This window comes from Cryptococcus neoformans, chromosome 1, assembly GCF_000149385.1.
Source record: "Cryptococcus neoformans var. neoformans B-3501A chromosome 1, whole genome shotgun sequence".
NCBI lineage: Eukaryota > Fungi > Basidiomycota > Tremellomycetes > Tremellales > Cryptococcaceae > Cryptococcus > Cryptococcus deneoformans.
Genome location: NC_009177.1, coordinates 8,692 through 33,247, shown reverse-complemented (window position 1 = coordinate 33,247; position 24,556 = coordinate 8,692). Strand labels below are relative to the sequence as shown.

Genomic DNA, 24,556 nt, shown 5'->3' with positions numbered 1-24,556 from the left:
AGATTCTAACCCCCTAAACGATACCCTAAACTATACGCTAAACCCCCCGCCAATCCCCACCGTCAGCCCTCTCCCACTCCCCCGCCTTCCATTCCGCGCCCACATGATAATTCTCCAGCATCTGCGCCGCCACTTGGGCGAACACGAGTCGTTCCCCTTGGTCGATGAGCGCGCGCTTGAACGACTCCGTTTTCGCCCGGAGCGTGCTGACGAGCGCCGAGTCTTGCCCGCGGAGGCGCAGACGGTTTGTGTATTGGATCATTAGACGGGCGAGGTGCAGGAAAAGGACAGAGGAGATGACGTCGCACGAGGCTTGATCGTGTGTTAATGTTTGGTCAAGACGTGATGAGATGGACGTACAGAGATGGGTATCGCCAGTGTTTTGGACGGCGGAGACGAGTTCGAGGACTTTGTCGGCAGCCGCCACGACACGCGTGATTGACACTTGGTCAGCGCCGTCCGGGTCGCACTTGTCGAATCCGTCTTTCGAGTGTAACACTGCAATCGTCCTTTTCCCATTTTCAGTATAGTATAATACCAAAAAAAAAAAAAAACACCCACGTGTACAGAATCATCCACACAGAACTCAACTTGCCAGCCCTCATCCTCGGCCCTCTCATCTTCTCTAGAGACTCCATGTACCCCTCGGTCAGGCCAAGTAAGCGATGTGTCTTTTCGGGGGTGGACAGCTCTGGCGGGGAATCGAGGAGGCGCTGGGCGTGGTAGAGCAGTGTGATGGATTTCGCTTGCGCACACAGGTCAGAGTCGGGTGTCGCGGGCGCGGGCGCGGGCGCGCTTGCGAGGGGAGAGAGGAAAGTGTGGATGGTCGTGTCGTCCAAAAGCGCTTGGACGGATTTATAGTCGTCTTTAGGCCATGGCGTGGTGATATCCTCGTCATTATACGCTTTGCGTACGTCAGCAAAACATGTCGAAACGAAAGTATGCGACGGGAGCGCTTACACGAAGGCCAACCCCAGCCGATGGCCGCTGCTCGATCGCAAATGTAAGAGGTCCAGCTAACCAAAACCGTCCTGTCAGCTCTGCAATTTCCGGAAACGAGATGAAGAAGGACCACTTGCAAAAGATTGACTCGCTGGCCAAACTGGTACCACGATTCAGGCGGCGGGACGATCGCGCCTTTATGCATCAACGCCCTCAACCCAGCTTCCCTCCTCCTTTTCGCCAGCCTTTCCGCCGGCACCCTATCCTCCGGCACGAACCTCTCCCCGACCCCGCCCTGCTTTGTCAAGCCCGCGGCGCGCACGAGCGACGTCGCAGCCACGCAATCGACCCACCCGTCAATGTTCTTCGCCTCGTTGAAGAAGCTGTACGCACGCGACACGCCGGCGATGATGGTGTCGAGCACGCGGGGGTCGGATTGCGTGATGGCCTGCACAGAGTGGGCGCGCGCGTGCGGGAGGAGGAGGAGCGGGATGGCGGGATGGCGGAGCGATTGGATAGGCGATAGAGGGAGCAGAGCGGGGATGAGCGAGAGGAGGAGGGTGGGGTGGATAGGGTCCGGCGTCGTGCGGGACACCCGGCTGACGAGATCCATCGGCGGGATGACGAGCGGGTGCCACGTGTTGACAGTCGAGTTCATGTACGTTTGCACTCTTTTTCTCGTCAAGTAAAGTTTAGATGTAGATACAAAATAGACGTACAGATGCGATATGATCCTCTCGCCCTCGCCCTTCCCGCCAGTGGCAACCTTGATAATTTCCTTTACAATCTCCTCTGGAGACATCTTTGCCCATGGATCGTTCGTCTCCGCCGCCGCCGCCGTTGGGGTATCCGCCGCCGCTGCATCAGCCAGCGTCATAAGGTCCGGCTCCAGCTGCGTCTCCTGCTTGCGCATATCCGCGAAACTGTCGAAATCGTGCAGGATAAAGGCCTCGTCATACTCGCTCGGCGGTAAGAGACTCGGATCGACATTGTGGACAAGCGTCTGCTCAACGGTAAGCTCGCTCCCGCCGCCCGAACCCAAACTCGGGGCTGTATACACCGAGCTCGCAGCGTGTACGCCGCTGTCGCCCCCAGACGCCGACGCCGCCCCGGCCCCGGCCTGACCTTGCTCCAACCGTTTCTCCAGCTCTTGCAGCCGATCCTCCAGCACCTTGACCCGACTCCGCTGCTTCTTTTGCGCGTAAACGCATTCCTTGCCCGACTTGACGCAGTTTGCGCACGCAGGCAGTTCGGCGGAACATTTCAGTTTTCGACGTTTACAGAATTCACATGCGCCGCCTCGTGCGAGCATGCCGGCGCGGGACGTGGCTTTCCGTTTGACGGCCGGGTGGTGCTGGTGGTGGTTACCGGACGAGGGAGAGCGGGATCGGTCGTCTGGCGTTTCCGTCGAATCCTTGGGCGCAGGCGCGTGTTCAGAGGATAAAGATGGGTCGATGGGAAGCGCTTCGTTGTCAGACCGGGTATCACCACCTAGTACACCGCCCGTCTCCGCCACCGCGGCACCTTCAGCGAGGGTATTGATCTGAGTCGGAGGTTCTTGCAAAGCCTGCACGTCGGCGCCCTCGCCAAACAGCGTCCGCAAAGCAGAAGCAGTCTCCGCTTGCGCAGAATCGGCACCAAGCGGTAGCTGCCCGAGGTAACCCGAGCCGCTGCCGTGTTTGGAGTACTCGTACGCATCTTGCTGCGAGGTTTCAGGAGGCGATGGCCGGCCACCAGACATGGGGTCCAGCGGGTTGCCGTACCGGGCGTCATATCCTGCCATGGTTTATTCGCTGCTTGTTAATTATGGCTGTTGATTTGTTGACAAGACGGAATACAACATCCACCTCCGAGGCGTGGGAACGGAGATGGACTTATGGGTGCGGTATAGAGAGTTTACGTAATTTGGATTTTCGGGTAGAGAACTTTTGGCTGAATTCTTTCGCATTATCGGATTACCACGTTCAAAAGAAAAGTACAGAATGGGACCATGTTGATGTTGGATCATGCATCAAAGATAAGATGTGTGCATAGTCAGGGCCAAGGTAAGAGAGGTCTAGGGCACACCTGTAACTCTAACTCTGGAAGCTTGAACAGTTCAACGATGGCTGACGACGCCAGCAACCGGCAATACCCAAGCCACTGGAGATGATGCTCAAGCTCACCTGTTAAGCAGATGAGATGAAAATGACAGATACCTTGCCCCGATTTGCCCTTTGATACATGACCATCCGTCACGTTTCCACTCAATGCCTCGCGAACCGTGAAATCAAAGATTGTTGATGGTTGAGGTTATCGTTTTGAGTGTTTGAGCATACCGTATTAGCCGAGAATAGGATGAATGGTTCGGACCCTTGAGATCGTTTGTTGGTGACTGTCGAGAAAGGAACAACAAGTATAGTCGAATCGACAATTGGGGATTGAGGTAATGCATAACGTGCTTATAGCTTATTAGCTTGATGTTTGGATGTCGAGATCTGTGAGAGATTGAGGCAAAGGTTCTTTTGCGCCCACTTGGCCCCTGGCTATTCTTAATTCTTGACTCGGAAGGGGCGTTCAGGTGATGGATTGTGTGTGGCGTGTATGATACTTGTATAACGCATAAAGGTACGCAGTACGAGTAAAACGCGTTACACATCGTTTGTGGTTTGTGTAGGATGTGGATTGTTCGTTCAATTTGGGGGCCTGTGGGGAGAGGGGGGCAGTTTGTTGATCCTTCCGATGGCAGATGGGGAACACGGATTCCTCGGGCTACTCGGCGCAGTTGTTCAGAGTTGCGGAACGGCGCAAGGCGGAAGGAGGGAACCATATGGCAGTCACGCAGGGCCAGGCAGAGGGTCGATTGCTGATTAATCAATATCTGTAACCAGAATCAGTGCGCAGAGCACGTAGTAGGAACGTTGACGGTTGATCGGGATTGTTTCCGAAAGAGGAGCCGGGATACACAAAAGTGCTTTTGTGGTATAAGAATGGATTAGGGCGCTGTCGAGGGTTTGGGTTTCTTACATGTCTCGAGAGGGCAAGATGCAGAAGGGAGAGGAAGTAAGGACGAGGGATTCTCGGTCGTCATAGCAGGGCGGGATCAAATCATATACGCGTAGGAAGCCGACGGGAGATGTTTGGGATTGTGAGGTTGACGATGCCAGCCTTTTGTTTCTGAGACATCAACATACACACGCACAGACCTTTTCCCCTCCCTTTGTGATCACTATTCGCGATGAGCTAGGCACTAAACGTGGATTCCCAAGCTATGCTCTAACCTGGGTTCTCCGTTTGGTGGCTTCTGGAGCGGGTGGGTCCTTTGGGTTATCTCTTTTCCATCAAGGGTCGATCGCGCATCAAAACAAAACAACCAGCAATACATCTCCCGGCTTATGTTGCGAATGGGATGCGATGCGATGTATGCTGTGTGCTATGGCCGATGGGCTGGAGCAGCTCCTGGGTGTGTACTAATGTATGTGTCTCCATTACAACGCTCTCCCACGCCATTCTTGTCTCTACCGCCATGGCCACTCTCACCCCAGGCGTATCTCCCACTTCTTGCCTGGCAATTTCATCTCCCCGACCTCCCCTCTCTCCCATCTCCCCGGACCCATCGACTATTATCAGTCCTAAATACCGTGCTGCGAAACATAAAATCTCAATGAGAGAGGTGCAGCCTAATTATCGGAGAGCTGATGGTTATGGCCAAGATCACCACCACCGAAAGTATCAGGACCAGCAAAGGGTCGATGAACTTGATCCATACGGTGTCCCAGCAAAAGCGGATGATGAGCCGCGGGTCTGTCCGGTAAGAACCTCTCCTTCGCCCTCGCCCTCGCCGCCCTCCCGACCTCGATCCCCACTCCCATCTCCATCCCTCAAAGTTCAAGTCCGACCCATCCGCGCTCTGCCCCGTCTCTCAGACCCTACTGTCCAAGCGTTAGGTATCCCCGTGTCCAATTATGTCCTTGCTCCCAACCCCCTAGGTTTCCAGTTTGACCATTCTGATCTTTCCAGGTTCCGGAATGGCGCTCATGGGAGGTGCGGCGTTGATGTTGATGTGGATATGGATGTTGATGGTGATGATGGCGGCGAAGAGGGTGATGGGAAGCCGATGACGATAAGTGAAGCGGTTTGGAGGAGATGGGAGCAAGTGGGTGAGTTGGCGAAAGGTGCAGGAGAGCTATTCAGGTATGCGTATGACAGGGATGGGAATGGTAAGTCCTTTAATCTTTCCATCTCTATCTTTCCTTCTCCCTCTCGGGGTTCTCTTTACCAGTATGCTGATCCAAAGACATAGATTATCGGCCTGACATGACACACGTCCAAGCCATACGTCTAGTCATTGCAGCTTCTCCTCGAAAGATGATGACTCTTGCCCAAGTACGTCTGTTGCTTTTTTTAAAACCCACCACCCGCCCTCTACTTTCCGTATAGTCCAAATTCACGATACCTCTACCTAACACTTTTTTCTGATAGATATACCAAGCGATCGAAGAACGCTGGCCGTGGCATAAAGCAGCAGGCTCTACGTGGAAGGTATGTTTTGTTCAGTTCTCCGTCATTCCTATCCCCATTCACATCTCCCTCACCCCGACCGTTCAGAGTGTAAAATTGATTCTGATATGGTGTAATGAAATGGAATATAGAATTCGATAAGACACAACCTTTCTCTTAATGACTGCTTTATCAACGCCGAGCGGCCAACTCACGAAGGTGGGAGTGGGAAGGGTGGGTATTGGACCGTGAATGACAAGGTACGTTCGCAATCTCCCTCGTCCCTCAGTTCTTTTTATTGGATTCGGACTCGGACTGGAGATAAATGGAACTGATAAAAGCCTCGAAAACAGCTCACTGGCAAGACCGCTCGCAAGCTTAAACGTTCTTTGCGTTCAGAACTCGAAAATGAGATGGAGAACGATGCGATTGAAGTGGATGGTCGTGCTGGTGGTCCTTCCCATCCTCATCCCTACCCTCAACCCAACGCTCACGCCACTTATTTTCCTTCTTCCTTCTCCCCCACTCACCCTCACCCCCATTATCCTCATTCACAGACGCACAACATAAATGATATGTATACTACGGAAACACTTTGGGACCCCCCTGCTCGGCCGGTTCGGTCGTTAAAGAGGTATCGTCTTTCGCAACCTCCTCTTCCTCCTTCTGGTTCTGGTTCTGTTTCGGCTTCTTATCAGCCTTATTTTCAATTATACCCACACTCTCGCCCTCGCCAGCACCCACAGGAGCACGAGCTTCCACATGAGCGTCGACACGAGCACACACTAGAGCGTGCACGACCGATACTAGCAAACGAATACACCCGCTCTCCTTCTCCCTCCCTTTACACTCATTTTCCCGAGTATAAGCGCGATCCTCATCTTCGATTAGGTATATCTCTTTCTGTGCCAACTTTTGCTCACATGCAATCTCACAGTCGAGGAGCATTGCCACATGCGCCCGAACTGATGGACCAAGAACGTGATGGGGATGAGCAGAGGGATAGGGAACAGCGGGTGAGAGATTCAGTCACGCCGTTTGGTGTGCGAGTCTTGGCGCAAGAACGAGAGCGAGGGAAGGGGAGAGAACAGAGAGGATACTACCATCCATACCCTACACCCAAGACGTCTGGTGAGATCGAGCGGGAAGCCGATTACAATGATCACGAGCACTACGACCATACCCAAAACCCCGTCCATACCCAAAATCACGACCATACTCAAAATCACGTCCATACTCAAGACCAAAATCAAAAGGCAAAGTATGTTTCCAGGGACATTCCATTTTCGCTCTGGACCCCGCCCGGACAAGGGGCGGGGCAGATGGGAGGAAGGGAAAAAGGGGAGGATAGGGACGAACTACAGAGAGCTGCAGACGGTGTAGAGCTGTTGGCGCTTGCTGCTGCTAAGATACAAGGATGAAAATGTGAGGACGAGAGGGCGTGAGCGCGTTGAGCACAGGAGCGGAGGGATGAGTGGGAGTTTCAAAGGTGGGATAGGTGAATCTGCGACCAATGTCAAGAAAAGCGAAAAAAAAATGTCTTGTTTTCATACCCATACTCATACTCTTGTTCAACAAAGATCTCCCTCTCATGTGCACAGTCAGCCGTCGTATTGTGCCACATCCACATTTATACTTTACGGCCCAGCTGAGATGTCAATAACCAGCCATCCGGTACGATGCAAATGATGGGCAGGAACGATCCCGCTTGCATGATATATAATTTCCGTTTTCGCTTGAAATTATGAAATTTACAACTCCCAAGCTTTCTTCCTCTTTCGGAACCTCCCCTCTATAGGGTCTAGAATCCTGCATCTAACTCTCGTGTTCCCACTCCTCTCTCCATCTTCGTCTTCCCAAAATGTACCCCACCCCTTTTCATTCCCTAATCTACATCTGACCTACACCTGCTCATCCCAGACCAATCTCGATCCATAACTGCCGACGGTATCCTGCCACATCAACATCACTCCTTTTCCGTCCCGTATTGTCCCTCTGCCTCAGCACCTTCATCTTCATCTCGATATTCATAATAGTGGTTGGTATTTTATGATTTGTTGTATTTGCATTTGTCGGGAGATGGATGGATGGATAGGATCTAAGCCTTGGGTCCCTTGCCACCTGGTATAAGCTGTGTGGGTAGGAAGGAAATATATCAGCATTCCGCCCCCAGTATTCTCTTTTCCACAAGACACATAATATGGAATCTCGCCGCGGAAAGCAGTCTCTTCCCAAAAAGAAAGGAGCAGACATGTAATTACGGCTGATAGTACAATAATAGCCATACCAAGAGCAAAGCTCGATTTCGAGAGGCGAGGGAAGATGGGTAGTTGTACGTACCATGGCGATGTTGTTCCCGTTTAACAAAGTATCCCCAAGATCGGTCTCTGTGATTCCCGAAGCAGTAACTTCGCTGTTGTCGACAACAACCAACAGATAATTCCTTGATCAGCACATCTCCTCAATCTGTTGAAGTTGATTGTTTTGATTAAGGAACTAAACTGACTATTCCTTGACATCTTTCAAAACCATGTCTAAAAGGAGATGGAATATATCGTAAGCTCAAACCTTTACCCAAATTCAAACACCTTTCATCATCAAATAAACTGAATCATACTCACTAACATAGTCATCGAAACCCATCAAAGTCCCAGTAAACTCTCGTTCATTCTTCATCAAGACCCAGATAGGGGAGCCGATACATCTGTCGACAAGTTCGAGGGGGAGGATTGTACTGGCCATCGCGTTTTTTTTTTCCTGCAGTCCTTTCTGTTTCCTGAGTTGGAACTGTGTCAGATCTGTAGATTGGCCGGTGAGACGAAGGAGTACAGCAATAGTTTGAAATGTCAAGAGTCAAGGAAGAGCGACGAGCCCGCCGTTGCGAGTATTGCGGAAAGCAAAAGCCCAAACAAGCTTGCAGTCATTAATTACGTAAACTCGTTTCGGAAGTAAGTACTATTTCGCCGCGACGTCACTGCCACGATAAATACTCTTAACCGCCGCCAGCACTACTTTCAACTGCCCAACAACGCTTTCCCGAACCGGAAGACCTTCCGCATGGACGCGTGCAGAGGTAGTATATCTGACAATGGCGGTGTGACTACGGGCTGGAGGAACATGTTGGCTGTAGTTAGAAGGGGGCATAGGAGGGCTGTACAAAAACCGAGGATGATGAGGACGACGTGAAAGGCAATGAGATGTGAGGGGTCGAACCGTCTCAAAATCGAAGAACTCAAAGACGAAAATGAAGAGGAAGAGACCGAGGGAGGGAACGAGGATGAGTTAGAAGGAATGAATTGGACTACGTGATAGCATAGATGATACTGATCCTTCCTATACCCTTTACCCAAACATAATATCGTAGATACGTTACAACATAGAGCGTATTAATTACAACATGAACATTAAATGAAGTCATGATGATGACAATCGCGACAATAAGATCCACTCTCGACCCACAGACCCACATGATTCCCTTTCCTGTGCCCTTTTTCGTTTTTTCAACGTCGTTCTATCTGGCCTGGTCAGACGTATTCCAAAGCCTGAACGACGACGTTTGTCCCGTCTTTCTCTGTATTCTTATCTTTCACTACATAACTCCCCTCCTCTGATGTATTTCTTGAAAGAGTCTTTTCGTTCTCCGAAAAGCGGGAGATTGTGGACGACAATGTCGATTGATGGAAAATCGCTGTGCCAAGTACGATCTCTGGGAGGTCGTCAGGGCCAGAGGAATAAGGAGCAGGGAAAGCGATAAAAATGGATATCGCTTTCGAAATATCAGGTTGAGCGAGGTGCGGACGAGTAGAAGTCGGTTCGCGAAGTGTGAGTGGCTAAGACAGGTATGATCAGTATTGCTTAGTGCCCTGTATCCTAAATCGAAGCGGGGAAAAGAAAGTAGCATTCGACTTACCTGAGTAATCTCGTCCTCATATTTCATCTCCACCTCCCACATCTCAGGTTTTGTCCCTTCATTTCCCTTTACTCCTTCATCGAGATACTCTCTCATTATCTCTCTCAAATCTTCGCCACTTCCACTCATAGCTTGAGCTCGTCTAAGCGACCGTCTCCTGAGATAGATTCGGAGGGAGAAAAAAACCAATATGGACGTAACAGCAAATGTGCCAACGCCGATTATAAGGGAGATGAGTGTAGATTTTGGGAGGGTGTAGTCGTAGTCATGATGATGATGAGTATAATCTATTTGCCTGGTGTCGAAGCGTAGAGAGCGTGGGTTGAGCATCTTGTGTGATTAACGTAGGTGTGTGGTGATGATTGGGGATGGGTTTGGGAGAGAGCTGTTTGAGAAGCCCTACTAGAATGAGGCGGACAGAGGTATAGCCACGATACAATATAAAGAGGCGAATGGCAAATAGAGAGCGACTTGCTGAGCAAGAGTATAGTAGAAAGTTGCGTCGTTTTTATCTCGCTGGTGATAGCTGTTGTCCTTATGAGCGCCTCTTCTTCGGATGAGCCTCGAGGCGTAGTCTTGTTATAGATGTGTATCTTTGCTATGCAGAAAACGATTGGAGTGGGATAGTTAAGTCGCCTGCGTGAGACACTGTTTGTTTTGGAAGCTGTACAAATTGCGACTCTATCCACAATCTGGTGTACGTACAAACTACGTAAGCTACCAGACTTGAGAGACCGGCAGCGGACGGAAGGATTCAGCTGGATAAACGTTGGAATTGAGTTGCTCTGGGCATCGTGCCTCGTGCCTGGCTCCAAAAATGGTCTTATCGGCTTACCTTTTCCCAGAAAGAAAGCCTTCCACTCATGGCATCGTCAACATACATATATAATAAATACTGAAAACCCGACATTGCATAAGCGTAAACTTTAGGAGGACACCCTAGACCACAATCTCAGAAAGGACGGTTTGGCATGATACTCGACTCAAAGGCGTCTCTCATCGCCCACTTTATCCCGTACCTAGCACCACTACTACTTTGACGTACGGCGGGCTGAAGTCCTAATTATTTGGGATGTTTGGGATGGGCAACATAGTTGGGTAAACTAACGCCTACTTAGCCGCATCCCGCTTCATCTATTGCGTCCTTTGTAATTATTCTTCGTTATGTGAGTTCGGTTGTACATATGATATGAATCTCCAGCAACGTTATTTCGGTATTGAACGTTCTTCATTTCAAAACAATCAGGATTGCAAAATGCGGGGTGGTGAGTCTCCAGAAAGTACAGCACGTTTCGCCAAGGCCACAACTCCCTTGTGCCGCAAGTGTTCGCCGCTCAATCCTAAGATTAACCCCCGGACAGCTTTGTCCTTTTTTTCCAGTGTATAAATGGATAACAAGTGGACAATAATTGAAAGCTGGGTCATTTAACTGCAAAAAGTGGGCTGGCGACGCTGCGGTCATTGAGATGTGAGCACTCAAGCTTCGTGCTCTCCCATGATATTGCTGGGTATTTACCTGTCGCACCGAAGATGTCGCAGCGTGTTTTTTACTATCTTGAACAAGATCTGGAGGGCTACCGACCTAATATGCCTATATGGAGTTTCGATCAGTGGGACTAATAAAAATGATGGATGATGTAGAAAAAATACATACTTTGGTCGCTGTAGCGTGAGATGCTGGGTGCTCCTTCGCCATTGTATTCTGTAGTCGTAATACTACTTGTGAAATCAGTAAGAGTGGAATCGAGGTTTGCTTGTGTAGTCTCAGATAATTGAGTAGGTACAGCGGTAGCCTATAGTAACTGTTAACAAAGATAATAAAGTGTTGGGACCTGAAGGGAATGATTGTACCTCGTTCCTCGCAGTAAGCATTGTCAACAGTTCCGCATTTAACCTTTCACCCTCAAGATTGAAGCGAGATGATAAATCCTGCAAATCGATAGGTGCGCCAGCCGGAAGCACAAGGTGCTCTGTCGGATCGTCTTCTGATGCTAGAGGATGAATGACACACCACAAATCCCACCATTTCCCTTCGAATTTATCCTTATGTCGAGAAAGAACGTGCTGCGCGGCGAAGATGAAAGTATCGGGCATGGTCATTCGGCGGAAGACTGCAGGATCAAGTCGGCTAGAAAGGAAGCGCACGTCAGGAGGATTTTCGAGGTGATCCCATGATTTGGGGATGTGCTCTTCTTGCTCCCATTCATTCAAGGTTAAGATAGCCCCCAACATGGTGCCTAATGACGGATGCGTCGTGTCAAGTGAGAAAGGAAGGAAAGGAGGAAATTGGATCGGTGAGCTGTTGAAGCAACTCTGGCGAAGTGGGATAGAGCTTACTATAGCAACCAGACATCTGAAGAGAAATATTCAGGATAAAGAAAAAAATAAAGCGTCAGGATGACTCAATCGTATGTATTCATAAAATTTAAAATTTGAGATTGCTCACTTCGTTAGCCGTCTCTATGGCTTCTGAGGATAATGAACGGCATATGCCCTCATCAGATATGATAGGGGGACGGCCATGGCCGGGGTCCGATAATTTGCGGGAGATCACGCGGAAGAAGTACATTGTTTGAATAGCAAGGATGAAAGCCTTGATAAGGTCCAAACGTGATATCTGCCGTACTTACAATCAGATCCATAGACCTGGCCGTGGCGGAATAACGAAACGCACCTTACTCTTTCCGTTCGTAGTTCTAAACTCTGTAAAGTACGCTGGTCCTTCACTCCGGAGAAAGATTGACCAGCCCTCATTTTTCTTCGATATGAAATGATCGGGCTATCATCTTGGTCCTGACCGCATCTTGCAACTGATTCGGGATCGGATAGCTGTGATATGGTCGACTTGACGAAATGGTGGACAACCAGACGTGTCATGGCAGAGGCGTTGATGGCGGTTTGAAACTGTTTCGGTTCCCTGGTAGCTGACTCGTACTAATATTACTTGCTTTACACTGTCAAGGTTAGATTAGATTAGAATGGTATAGATGATATTTAATAGTTTAGCAAAGATAGCATAGACTAGAAAGATCAATGATGGAATATGGAAGATGATGGGTGGCAACAGGCGGGAAGAAAGGATATAGAGTTATGCAGTACTAGTAAATAGGTATGTAGTAGGAGGCAAGGCTCGACCATCATAAGCCCCTCGACGGACATGTATTTAATACACACATTACGTAATATTAAATTCGATTTACAAGTGCCCTCCTGTAGCAGCGAACTCAAGCAATGCAGTGCGGTCCACTGGTTTGTTCAACGTCGATTCAGTATACATGTATGTGATCATATTGATGTCAATCTACGCAATGCTAGGCGAAATGACAACTGTGTCTAAATACATTATTATTGCCGGAGCAAGAAGTTGGCAGAGGCTTTGGCCGGGGGTTCGGTGGCTCTCGAACTGGTTCAGCGACGGAGTGCTCAAGTGTGATGGCGTGAGGTGAGACATCCTTTCGCACGTCCCGACAACGTGGCAGTCAATAATACCAAGACAAACATATACAGTCTAAAATATCACGCAAAAAGGATGTTTTCATTCGCGTTTCCCCCTCCAACAACTCCACAACAGTTATACCCCCATAAAATATCCCGACCAATTCACCAGCAACCGGCTTATGTTACGGCAATTAAATCCCCTTTGGAAGAACTTCAGCTGAACATGAGGTCGCCGCAGGCAAATGGCCTCACAGTCTCGCGGTTCGGGAACTGGGTTCGCCAGCAATGGGATACTTATTACAAGTATACTTCCAAAATCCTGGAAACGGACGAGGAGAGGAATTTGATCACGGGGGACTTGACAGCTTGCCGGGAAGAGCTGAAAGCGATGAAAAGATTTAATGAAAGGCTTTCTCGACTGGCAATTTGTGCTAGTGAGCTTGGTTTCTGATTCGACCCTTCAATGATTGATAACCGTCACTCACACACGTCTGTTTCTTGTTTTAGATGACTTCGCCGCGGCCAGCCTAGTCCTAGTGTTGATCAAACTAATCGGATGGTTCTTTGGGTAAATACGTCTTTGTCCAGCGTTGGTACTGATTCGGCTAACTGCATCATCAGACTATCTGACTTGGGCATCAAAACTGTTGGGTGAGCGAGGAAATGGGAGCCTGGGACACTGAGGATTCCGAGAGAGACCATTTGTGGCGTGACAGTTGCGTGGCTGATTTTTACATATTCTTTCAGATTCTATAATAGTTTCTTCCTTCTTTTTTGCATTCATAGACACCTCACAACAATAATAGGCCAGGCAGGGGTCAACTTGGCCGCATCCATCGTGCCAGTCGGCATCACGCTGACCAAGGGTTTTTGGGTTCAGGTCGGCTCCAGGGTTTTTATCTCGTCGTGCAGCGTCGCAGTTGTGTCTGTTCTGGTATTATGTTTCACCATAGTAAGTTGGGGGGACCGCACATGACTCTGGCTGATAACGGCACCTAAGATACAAGAGCTAATGAAACGATAGTGGAGGACGAGGTCGTGGACAACTGATTATTTTACAGTGTTAATTAGTGCACATACTGTTTTGTCAACTTTATGCATAATCAGTCATCAACCAACATAATCTTATTTCTTATTTCCTCAACGTAGCATTGAGAACTTCATCCTCGGTAACTGCAATTAAGAGCGTCAGCAACTGGATGGGAGTTATGGGATGAAAGCGGGACTTACCATCGAGCAACAAGCTCTTTGCATCCAACATGACTCTGTTCCCACTTTGTGCCAAAGTCCCAGCAATCTCCCTCGCGGCCTCAAGCTTCCTCAATTGCAAGAATCCCTTATTCGTCTTGACAGCCTCACCAATCAATTCTGCACTTCTAGCTTCACCCTGAGCCTTGACGATAATACTCTGCTTCTCCTGAATAGCCTGGTCGACCAAGAAGGCAGCACGCTGAGCAATTTGCTGAGCGACCTGCTTGGCCTCGACGGCGTGGGTGAATTCGGGGGAGAAGGCGACGTGGGTAATGGAGACGTCGTCGAGGATGAGGTTGAACCGCCTCGCCCGGCGGGTGAGGTTTTCACGGACAAGACGGGAGACCATCTCACGTTGGGTGATGAGTTGGGAAGCGTTGAATTGGGCGACGACGGATTTGAGGACTTCGTTGACGATGGAAGGGAGAACGCGTTCATCGTAGTCGGTACCGAGCTCTCGGTAGCTGAGAAGGCCGGGTTAGTAAAAAGGGAAAATGGGATTCGTAAGCAAAAAGAGTAGAGTGCTCACATAGTAGGGAGGTCGTTCACTGAAGGTCGAGAAAGAACACGACAAGTTATGTTCACCTAATTTTGGATTAGCATCAGCAATGTAAAGAGAAAATCCCGAGTGTTTGATCCTGATGTCGAGGCTTCCAGAGTGCCGAGTGACGATTCCATGCAGATCCCCATCTTTGCAAAATTGAGAAGCTCAAGCTTAAGACTCACCATTTGGAGATCCTTGGTACCAGTCAAAGAAGCGATATTGCGGGGCTTAGCACGGACATCGTAGATGACAGGGTGCTCAAACCAGGGGAGCTATAAGATGTGAGTGGTTATCAATATTTCTTACGCAAAAGAGACAGACATACCACAAGGTGAGTTCCTTCAGGGTAGATGTCGGCCTTGACACCTTGCAATCGTGAGTACTTGATAGCACGGTGACCACCGTCGACTACAGACCAGAATTGAGCAACTTTTTCTTCCCATCCAAGACCTTTACTCACCATTAAATAGAGAGTAGTTCAAGGCGATGGCACCGACAACAAGAGTACCGATCGCGCCACTACCCGCCATGAAGCCCTTGAACCCTCCTGGCATCTGCCCACCTCCTCGTCCGCCACCCCCACCACCGCCACTCGCCTGCATCCTAGCACGGTTGAGCTGTTGAGCGAGTTTTGCGAATGCTTCTGCGCCTTGTCTGTTCATTTTTATAGTCGGTTTGAGGAATATATCGAAATGTAAGAGAAGGTGGGAAGTCGCCTCCGTCATCTTCTGGCGGTCGGCATCGTATCAAAGCCAAATTGAAAGTCACGTGACTATTCCTCCACCGACAACTTCCGATGTTGATGATTTCCAGCTGATTTCCAGCACTTGTGTTCTTGTACTTTTCGAGCCACAGTGGTCAGTGAAAACTGGGCATAGCTAGAACCTCGACAGCCTAGGAAGATAGGGTACATTTGGAGCTACGGAATCATACCAAAATGGTTCTACGGCACTTGACAAGGCTTTCGCCTTGCCTGCGAGTGTCCAAGTCGTTCGCCCCTATCTCAATGCGGTACTCCTCTAGTGTACCTTCAAATACTCCCACAACTCCTTCACTGTTCACCCCTGAAGGTGATCCGGCAAACGCAAAGCCATTTTATGTCACCACACCGATCTTCTACGTTAATGCATGTAAGTCTCCCAGTTGTTCAGCCTTAAGACCTATTTTATGTGGCTGATCCACCTTAGCCCCACACGTAGGCCATCTTCACTCTCTCCTTCTTACAGATGTCCTTGCACGCTTTTCTCGCTTGAGACATCCGCAACGCAAGGTTGTGTTTGCAACAGGAACAGACGAGCATGGCCTGAAAATCCAACAGGCCGCCAAGGCGAATGGCGTGGGTGAACAAGAGTTTTGTGATGATGTTAGTCAAAGGTTCAGGGTGAGTCATGATTATAAAGATATACAGGTAATGTGTTGAAAAGGATCTAGAAACTTGCGAAATTGGCCAACGCTTCAAATACGGATTTCATAAGAACCACTGAACTGCGACATGTTAAAGCTGTTGAGCAATTTTGGGCACGTCATCTTTCCGTCCATTTTTTAAACGCTGCTAACCTTTTGCTCCAGAATACACTCGTTGCATCTGGAGATATATACAAAGGGACTCATTCCGGGTGGTATTCCATCTCCGATGAATCATTCTATGCCGTTTCCCAGGTTACCAAAAGTCCCGAAGACGGGAAGATGATTGCGATAGAAACCGGTAACGAGGTGATATGGGAGGAAGAAACAAATTGGAAATTTAGGTTGGGAAGACATAAAAAGGTTTTGGAAAAATGGCTCAGCCAGCCAGAATGTAAGCTCAAAGCAATGATCGCTCTCGATATATGTTGACAACGTCGTAGCCGTCCATCCCAACACTGTCCGTCTCGATCTCCTTCGCCAATTATCATCTCTTGAAGATCTCTCCGTCTCCCGCCCCTCATCCCGCGTGAAATGGGCTATTCCCGTACCAGGAGATCCCGAACAGTCAATCTATGTTTGGGTTGACGCGTTGATAAATTATATTACCGTGCTTGGGTATCCGGATTGGGAAGGTAAAGGGGAGAGTGTTGGGTGGCCGGCGGATGTCCATGTGGTTGGCAAGGATATCATCAAGTGCGTGTCCCATTGTCCGCCATATGGATCCATACACTAAAATTCATCATCTGCCCCTCATAGATTCCATGCTCTGCATTGGCCGTCCCTTCTACACTCCGCTTCTCTCCCTGCTCCCAAACGTATAATCGCCCATGCGCATTGGACCATGTCCCACACCAAAATGTCCAAATCCCGCGGTAACGTCGTCGATCCAATCAGCGCTATGACACAGTGGGGTGAAGACGGAGTGAGGTGGTATCTGATGAGGGTCGGGGGCGGGTTGGTCGATGATGCAGATTATAACCCTGCGGAAGTTGAGGTGCATTATCGACTTCTGGCGGATCAGGTGGGGAACTTGTTCTCCCGAATTTCGGGCGCAAAGGTCCTTAAGAAGGCGGAGAGGGAGTTTGACTGGGGGAATGAAAAAACTAGGGATAGGGGTGAGGATAGGGATGAAGAATTGGATGGGATGATGGCGAGAATGAGGGAGGAGTTCGAGGGGAAGATGGAAGTGTTTGGAGTGAGTCAGGCTTGTGCGGGTGTGATGGATGTTGTCATGGCTGTAAGTGCTTTTTCTCCTTGCGTGTACATAATGCTAATCATACAACGAACGTTGTTAGACCAATAAACTATTTACCTCTCTCGCTCCCTGGTCACCATCTACACCTTCCTCCGTTCCAGCCTTGACATACGCATATCATGCTCTTCGGCTTTCAGCCATTCTGCTACAACCTATCATACCCGCCAAAGCTGGAGAAGCGCTTGATAGACTGGGAGTACCGGCAGAAGAAAGGAGCTGGGTGGATGCAGAATGGCCCCCGTCAGAGGAGAAGGTGTTGAGAACAGAAAAGATGGTGGAGAGGTTAAAAGAGGCCAGTAAGAAGTGGAAGGGCAAGGGACACTTGTTCCCCCTTCCAGGAAAAGATGCGTGAGATATTTTCGGGGCTTGTGCTCTTCACTATGCATTGTCGATGCAACAGGTAGGAGTCTGGTTAGTTCATTATTATGTCTCTAACCACGAAAACCTCATGAGTGTCTCATTTTGTGACATGATACATGGGCAGTTTTTTTACACACTGAACACAGCGCATAGATTAAAAATCTACTCTCCGTAAGTATACTCCACTTCATCCACCGCACCACCCTCTCTTTCTTCATGGTCCTTTGTATCCATCTTGATCGGCATCGGGCCCCTTGTGTCGATTTCTTCATCCTCAAAGACCTCATCCGGACCTTCGAGGGACCCTAAATTGATTGTGGAGTTGACTGTCGGAACGACGGGACGAAGAGGCGAGCCGGTGGATGATGAGGAAGAGCGGCGCCGTTCGGCCGGCGTGCGTGGAAGGAGAGCGAGGGTTGGTGAGATGTGCTGTTTTAAGAAGGTCACCGTGTTAGTGTTCCGATTTTGAGAAGGTAGACGAGCAAAAGCCCCACTCACCTCCCATGTGTTCTCCCCAGCACCGCTCCTTCTCCTCCCTTTACCCATCCCAACCCGACTCTTTTCTCCTTCTGGCACCGATTCTTCTAAACCTTCACCATCTTCCGATATTCCCTCTTCGTCATTAACTGCATCCGCACCCTGTCCGCCTAGCCTGGCAGCACTACCCAACTCTCCGACACTGACTACACTTTCGGAATCACTTATTTCCTCTTCATCCCCTCTTCTCATGATCTCGCTCAACCGGTTCCAAGCCCGGCTGTCAGTGTTTCCGGGCCCGGGAGTTTGGATATCCTCTCCATCACTGACGCCGGAGGGAGATTTGCTTGTGAAACTCAACCCAGCAATTTCACTGCTTAACCCGAACTCATCTAAAACCTCATTACCACCCTCTACCCCAAAGACCTCGACCAGTACATCCTCGTACTCATGTAGCCAAAACTCAATCATCTCGTCAGGATTGTAAGGCAATGATGCCGGGTTATTGGAAGAGCTTTTACGGGGGGGGAAAACGTCGGATTCGGAACTGGTGCCGCTAGTAGAGTCTGAGCGCGCCCGATGTCCAAATTGAGGGTGTTGGGTCTGGAGAACGGGATCTTCGTACAAGGGGTTGAACGACGAGGTGCGGCGGTGGGATACGTCAGGCGAAAGTGGGGCAGGGGGAATGTAATGCCGGAGGTTGTAGAACTGCACGAGAGTCCGAAGGGCAGTATCTTGCGGCTGATAATACTACGTCAAATCTTGTCATAGGTGTGGTTTGTAAAGATAAACGTACGACGGCATCCTCTAGTTCGGTGTCTTGGTCCGTCCCCGCTAACCAATCGTCTCGCAACTCGGGGCGGCAGTTGAGATAGATGGACGTAATGACTTTCATGTTCCCAGCGGCTGAGATAGCGTGTGTCAGGATCCAAAGTCGAAAGTATTCATTGTGGCCAATCTCACCTTGACGCCATTTACGCCCACACCAAGGCATCTGGCTTTTGATAAGCTTAAGTACTTGGAGTTGCAACATCGGCTGGTTGACCTTCAGCATCCGCTTTAAGATTTGCTATGAATCAGTGCACGAGGACAGTCAGCACTCAATCTCAACTTCTTGCCCAAAAAGATCGATCGACTCCAAACTCACCCAGCTTTTGTATGAGCTCATGACATACGTCCGATGGCTCCTATGCTTTGTTACTTTCTGCAACACCTTCAAGAAATTGATGGTCGAGAAGAAGTTGCGCCATGAATAGTCGTTGGATAATTCTGCGTTTTCGGGCAAAGGTCCTGAAGGATGCCGAGAGGGCCGAAGATCCGCAGCATCGTTCGGACGTTGACGACCACATTCGAGATAACAGTAGTTGAAGAAGCTAAATTGAACGTCAAGTATGCGATGTGAATTTTGGAAAATACAGACGTACTTGAGTGATTCGACTTCGTTATGAGCCGTTACCACTTGGTAGATGTCAGTAAGACCGAACATCTTGAGAAGCAACAATAAGCAATTCGAGTCAAAAAGGAGTTGTGTAAGAAGATGGAATTTGAGAATATCTGCGTTGACATACATATATCAGCATCCTGCTCTCGTTAAGCGATAAAATTACACCTACGAGATGCTTTGAACCACTTGAGCAATAATATCAAGATTGCTGACACAGCCTTTGACGTAATCTCACGGTGTCGGGCAATATCAATCTCTTCCTGTGTTGGAGGCGGCGCGTTAGGCTTGTCAGAAGCTACTTTTCAAAGACAACATTCAGTATACTAAGTCAGTAATAGATCTGGTTTGCAAGGATGGTACCACATACGAGGCATTTCTTGCGTAGGCGAATGTAGACCAGGAGGCATGTTGGCGTTTTGAAGATTGACGCCGCCGCCTGTAGATGGTGAAGTCACTGTGGCAAGCAGCAGCTTAAGGAGTGCAATCACGCAGCTATGCAGGATGGGCAGAGTATTTTTCTGGTAGGTCATTAATGTTCGGTTCTACCTGTTCTATTAGGGCTACTTACATGGATGATGTCGACCCTTCTCAGTCTCTTCGCCGCCATCCGCTTCTCCCTTGCTTTCTTCACGCCCTCCCTATCCCCTCGTTCTTCGCAGTCCATCTCCTCTTGCTCATACTTCCATTCTCTCATCATCGCTTCCACTTCCTCCGCATCTTCCTCTTCCTCGCCGTCGTAGCCATTCGTGAAACCAATCAACCCGCTCTTTCCCAGTCCCCTCTCTTCACGGATATAGTCTTCGCGAACCTGCCACATTTGCAGCAAGCCGAGAGATACGTACTCATGTTGATGATAGAGTTTGTCTGCTTCAGAGATGGCGAACGGGACGAGCGAAGATGGCACCGCGGCGGACGAACGAGAATATGGGAAAACAAAGGGACGAGAGGGGTCGGTTTGGAATTGCTGCTTCTTCTTCGGTGGAGCAGGTGACGGTGGTGGAGAAGGTGCCGGTGTACCAGGCATAGGTAATGACGGGTTGTTGGTAGCAGGGGCAGAAGGTTGAGGTTGAGGTCGAGGAGGAGCTGGGGGCATTTCAGTCGAATGGTAGTTGGGTCGTGGAGGGATCGGGCGTGTGCTTTCGGCAAGTTTCTCACTGGGGATGGGATGCGCGGAACAACGCGGAGGGGCAAAAGTAGGGTATTTCGTGGCGGTATCACGATGCCACGAGGCGATATCGATAGGAGAGGCTTTAGTGAAGTCTGTATGAGTTAGCAAATGCTGCGAATAAAGCACTCACATTTGGTGTTTGGATCCAGCCCGGCTTGTTCTCGGGATAGTGCCATGGCTTGTTGGACCTCTTTCATTCCTCCAAGACAAGCAAGCAAGGTCTTCCATAACAGTAACAGGACTTTTTTCACTGGATAGCCTTTCGGAATCTTGTCTCGTAGGGTGGACACCATTTGGAAGAGAGCGAGGGGGAGGGGAGGGGACATGGCCACTGTGTTGTCAGCCAAATCTACGAGATATGCGACTCACTGAGCTCATCTCCGAACGTGTCATCTGTCCTTAGAACCTCTACGATAAAATAGAGCATTGCCAAAAGATCCATAAGCTCTGCGCTATGGTCGTCATATGGGTCGACCTGGGCTGGGACTGTCCCCGCTGGAAGGGAACCAGGAGCGGGCTTGTCGTCTCTGTATACATCAGCTTTGTCCCATTAATCCAGACTCACGCTGAAATACTATATCTCCTTGCTGCGTCCCTTAATCCGTACACAATCGTCGCTACACCATCTACTGCCCTCACCGCCTTGGCATTTTCGATAACCCAATGGAGTTGCATCTCCGGCGAAGTAGTCTCCTCGAAACAACCTTGCAGTAGATACAGCAAACGACCCTGAGCAAGTCGGCGGGTGTGTTGGTTGGGTGATTCAAACTGTTCGAGTTGAACTTCGATATACGCTTTGCGAGATGATAGGGGCGCCTCAGTCCAATCTATGACGGCTTAGATACAGCTGAAGTGTAAGGATTTAGAGAAATCCACTTGCCTCCATTGAACGACCCTTTAAACTTTTCCGGGTTACGAGCGATGTCTGCCATCTCAACATAAGGATAAAACTCTTCCAACTCATTCATAAGCGTGTCGGTGTCGTCATAGCGAAAGTCGTACTGCGGTGTCTTCAACCTGTTAACAATAATCTTCGTCATCCCTACCCACCTTTTGCTTCTTCTCCTGCATTGGCGACCGGAACGTTCCACCAGGTAGTCCTGACAAAAGTCCGTCCTCCTGGCCGTCGCGCTTCATGATCATTGTAGGTGCTCTCGGGCGGGTGACTACGGTTGGCTGACCTTGACCGACCGGAGTAGGCGGGGCGTTCTCTTGTTGTTGCGCGTTACCTCTACGCATCATGTCAAACATGCCCCCGAATACTGGCTTTGAGGATGCCATGGTGTGCACGGTAGAGCTATATATATATATATATATATATATATATATTGGTGTACGAGAGAGAAGACAGAAAGAGGAGATGCGAATTGTGCTATGAAACATGTCTCTCCGTCGAGACTAATTTTGTAATCAGCTTATGGGATCATTAGAGACTGGTTGTAATAGAAATAGATCTCAGATTCTCTTTTGATGACATCACAAGAAAAGAAAGGATAAACACGCAATAAATAAACAGCGACGACTCTCCTTTTCTTGGGCCTTTGGTGTGACCTTGGCAATCCGACTTCGCACTTATACGTACAATACGTATACATCTACTTTTCCTCAGCCATTTTAAACAGCATGCCTCAGTACATCAGTGCTCCCAACCCGTACGGCAGTGTCAGTGCCGAAGCAAGAAGACGGTACGAAGAGCGATACGCGAAAAAGAGGGCAGAAGAAGCAGCCAAAGCTCGAGCGGAGGCTGAAGCCGCGAACCAGCCCGAACAACCTCTGCAGCCAGTACAACAGCAACAGTCTCCTGCTCCCCCTCCTACTCTCCAGCCTGGATACAACCAGCAATATACGAATGGATCTTCACAACAGCACCCTGGTCATCCGTACCAGCCGCAGCAAGCTTACAGTGGTCCTCAACAACTTCATCAGAATTATGCTCGAACTTCGCAGCAAGTGACTCAAAACGACCCATCTGTACAACCTCAAGCATACCATCTAGCGCAATCTTCGACCCCCCAGCAACAGCAGCAGCAGCAACAATGGAATAATCCGACGCCTCAGGCTCAGGGGTTAGCTTTGGGACATCCGTCTCAATCCCAACTACCATTTCAGCAACAGCAACCTGAACAACATCCTCAGCAACAACAACAGTGGCAACAAGCTCATCAGCACTCTGTGTCACCCCCTGCTTCAGCAGAGGACCAAGAACTACAGAACATGTGAGTTTTGCCATCTTTGACGTAAGATGTATTCTGACCTGCAGATAGGTTCCGCCAGTTTGATAGCTCTCAAAGTGGTCAATTACATGCATATGATCTGCAACGACTGCTTGCAAAGGATGCGAGGATGGAAGCGAGAGAAGACGCTGTCAAAATGGTGAGTACATGAGTCTATTAATGCAAAACATTTGCTGATTTTTGTCCTAGTTGATGAGTAGGTAACGATGTCGGCGCGACTAACCACTTCTGACATCCCGCAGACATCTTCGACACCGACCGCAGCGGGAGCATCAATTTCCAAGAATTCGAAGGACTTTATCGCTATATTCAAGTACATCTTTGACTATGGTTCTAGCTTCATTCACGCTAATCGTGTATATTGCACACAGGACTGGCATGGTATATTCCGCCGTTTTGACCGCGACAACTCAGGCCTCATCGACCGCCTGGAACTGTCTAATGCCTTACAGGGTTTCGGCTTTTCCCTTCCTCCCGAACTGGTCGCCAAGCTCGTGAAAAGGTTTACGCCACCATCAACTCTTGGACAGACAGTCGCGGCGCGTCCGGGGATTAGTTTTGATAGGTTCTTGTTGGCTTGTGTGACAGTCAAGCATTATACTGAGGCATTCAGACGGTGAGTCTTTTTGCTGCTGAATTTGGTTTGAGATGGGAGCTGACGTGGTTACAATAGACTTGATCCTGAAAATACAGGATTTATCACTGTTGCCTACAACGACTATGTGAGTTGAGACCGGTGGCCAATCGTTTTCACTTGCTGATTACTCCTTTTCATCCACATAGATGGATATCGTCCTCGATGCGCCCAGCTAAACACCCTTCAATCTATCTCGTCTTGTACCTTTCCCCCCATTTCCCCTCGAACGCGATACCGTCTCACCATTACCCTCCGTCGTATCTTGTCATGTCCAATACTGTTTTTATATGATTAAAGGACCGAGAGAATCCAACATTGCATTATTAAGGAGGGAAAATGATTATGATAGGACTTTTGCTATCTTGGCATGAACGACTATATTGCAACGACAGATGCTGTGACTATCTATTGACAGCCACATCATCTTAAGCTACAAATTCTTCAGTCCATTGCAGGTCTATGTATCATCTTCCAGTGGTTTGCAACACTGGTACAAAGTATCACTATGTTTACATTCGAGTTCCCTCGCCATTTCATGCGTACATCAGTAAAGATAACAAATTATCATGGCACACTGTCCGTTGTTTAAAGCACTCGGGATAGTCACACCGAAAGCAATCGTGTTAAATTTGTCTTGGTCAACCCGGTGGATTGTCACGCACAACACCTCCCCGCACAACATCATAGTCGTCTCTATCACGTACCAGACAGATATTAAGGTTTCCAGTTGAACCATTCTCTGCAACGTCGCATCCGACTTTGCTCGCAACCCGAGGAAAGGGATGTTTTGAGCTGATCTGGGACGAGTCTGTCATAGATTGGTCTTTTGGAGATCTTTGGGAGACGAGATCTGGCCAGGCTCGCAGATTAGTCCGACTAGGCGCGAACTGTACGTAGCTTTATTATTCGTTCGGTTACCTCCATTTATTTTTACTACTTCCATCTTCAATGTATCGCCCCGACTCCTTATGCTATCCTACTGAGAATGACAAGTCAGAAGAGAGGACCGT

General features: G+C 49.1%; 8 protein-coding genes across 8 annotated transcripts; 3 read left to right on the top strand and 5 right to left on the bottom strand.

Moving 5' to 3' along the window:
* Window positions 1-37: 37 nt before the first annotated feature.
* On the bottom strand, window positions 38-2,725 carry CNBA0100 (hypothetical protein; the record flags this gene model as incomplete). The annotated part of the gene is made up of 6 exons (XM_772910.1): window positions 38-312; window positions 361-509; window positions 562-904; window positions 961-1,016; window positions 1,080-1,613; window positions 1,662-2,725. The coding sequence occupies 6 exons, from the start codon at window positions 2,723-2,725 to the stop codon at window positions 38-40; spliced, it is 2,421 nt and encodes an 806-aa protein (XP_778003.1).
* A 1,722-nt stretch (window positions 2,726-4,447) lies between these two features.
* On the top strand, window positions 4,448-6,842 carry CNBA0090 (hypothetical protein; the record flags this gene model as incomplete). The annotated part of the gene is made up of 5 exons (XM_772909.1): window positions 4,448-5,141; window positions 5,225-5,307; window positions 5,404-5,463; window positions 5,574-5,681; window positions 5,775-6,842. 5 exons carry the CDS (start codon window positions 4,448-4,450, stop codon window positions 6,840-6,842), a joined length of 2,013 nt encoding a protein of 670 aa, XP_778002.1.
* A 490-nt stretch (window positions 6,843-7,332) lies between these two features.
* Window positions 7,333-8,163, bottom strand: CNBA0080 (hypothetical protein; the record flags this gene model as incomplete). Its single annotated transcript, XM_772908.1, has 3 exons — window positions 7,333-7,834; window positions 7,928-7,955; window positions 8,043-8,163. 3 exons carry the CDS (start codon window positions 8,161-8,163, stop codon window positions 7,333-7,335), a joined length of 651 nt encoding a protein of 216 aa, XP_778001.1.
* A 782-nt stretch (window positions 8,164-8,945) lies between these two features.
* On the bottom strand, window positions 8,946-9,661 carry CNBA0070 (hypothetical protein; the record flags this gene model as incomplete). The annotated part of the gene is made up of 2 exons (XM_772907.1): window positions 8,946-9,251; window positions 9,332-9,661. The coding sequence occupies 2 exons, from the start codon at window positions 9,659-9,661 to the stop codon at window positions 8,946-8,948; spliced, it is 636 nt and encodes a 211-aa protein (XP_778000.1).
* A 4,240-nt stretch (window positions 9,662-13,901) lies between these two features.
* On the bottom strand, window positions 13,902-15,289 carry CNBA0060 (hypothetical protein; the record flags this gene model as incomplete). Its single annotated transcript, XM_772906.1, has 6 exons — window positions 13,902-13,942; window positions 14,000-14,484; window positions 14,550-14,605; window positions 14,747-14,836; window positions 14,890-14,972; window positions 15,025-15,289. 6 exons carry the CDS (start codon window positions 15,287-15,289, stop codon window positions 13,902-13,904), a joined length of 1,020 nt encoding a protein of 339 aa, XP_777999.1.
* A 212-nt stretch (window positions 15,290-15,501) lies between these two features.
* CNBA0050 (hypothetical protein) lies at window positions 15,502-17,578 on the top strand (the record flags this gene model as incomplete). Its single annotated transcript, XM_772905.1, has 7 exons — window positions 15,502-15,694; window positions 15,752-15,945; window positions 15,996-16,082; window positions 16,134-16,362; window positions 16,412-16,664; window positions 16,728-17,208; window positions 17,267-17,578. The coding sequence occupies 7 exons, from the start codon at window positions 15,502-15,504 to the stop codon at window positions 17,576-17,578; spliced, it is 1,749 nt and encodes a 582-aa protein (XP_777998.1).
* Window positions 17,579-17,748: 170 nt separating this feature from the next.
* On the bottom strand, window positions 17,749-21,956 carry CNBA0040 (hypothetical protein; the record flags this gene model as incomplete). The annotated part of the gene is made up of 13 exons (XM_772904.1): window positions 17,749-18,015; window positions 18,085-18,804; window positions 18,860-19,132; window positions 19,211-19,436; window positions 19,488-19,617; window positions 19,677-19,802; window positions 19,875-20,025; window positions 20,076-20,767; window positions 20,806-21,006; window positions 21,045-21,202; window positions 21,241-21,511; window positions 21,552-21,627; window positions 21,726-21,956. 13 exons carry the CDS (start codon window positions 21,954-21,956, stop codon window positions 17,749-17,751), a joined length of 3,522 nt encoding a protein of 1,173 aa, XP_777997.1.
* Window positions 21,957-22,298: 342 nt separating this feature from the next.
* On the top strand, window positions 22,299-23,722 carry CNBA0030 (hypothetical protein; the record flags this gene model as incomplete). The annotated part of the gene is made up of 6 exons (XM_772903.1): window positions 22,299-22,891; window positions 22,940-23,048; window positions 23,099-23,105; window positions 23,174-23,525; window positions 23,583-23,631; window positions 23,693-23,722. 6 exons carry the CDS (start codon window positions 22,299-22,301, stop codon window positions 23,720-23,722), a joined length of 1,140 nt encoding a protein of 379 aa, XP_777996.1.
* Window positions 23,723-24,556: the final 834 nt, after the last annotated feature.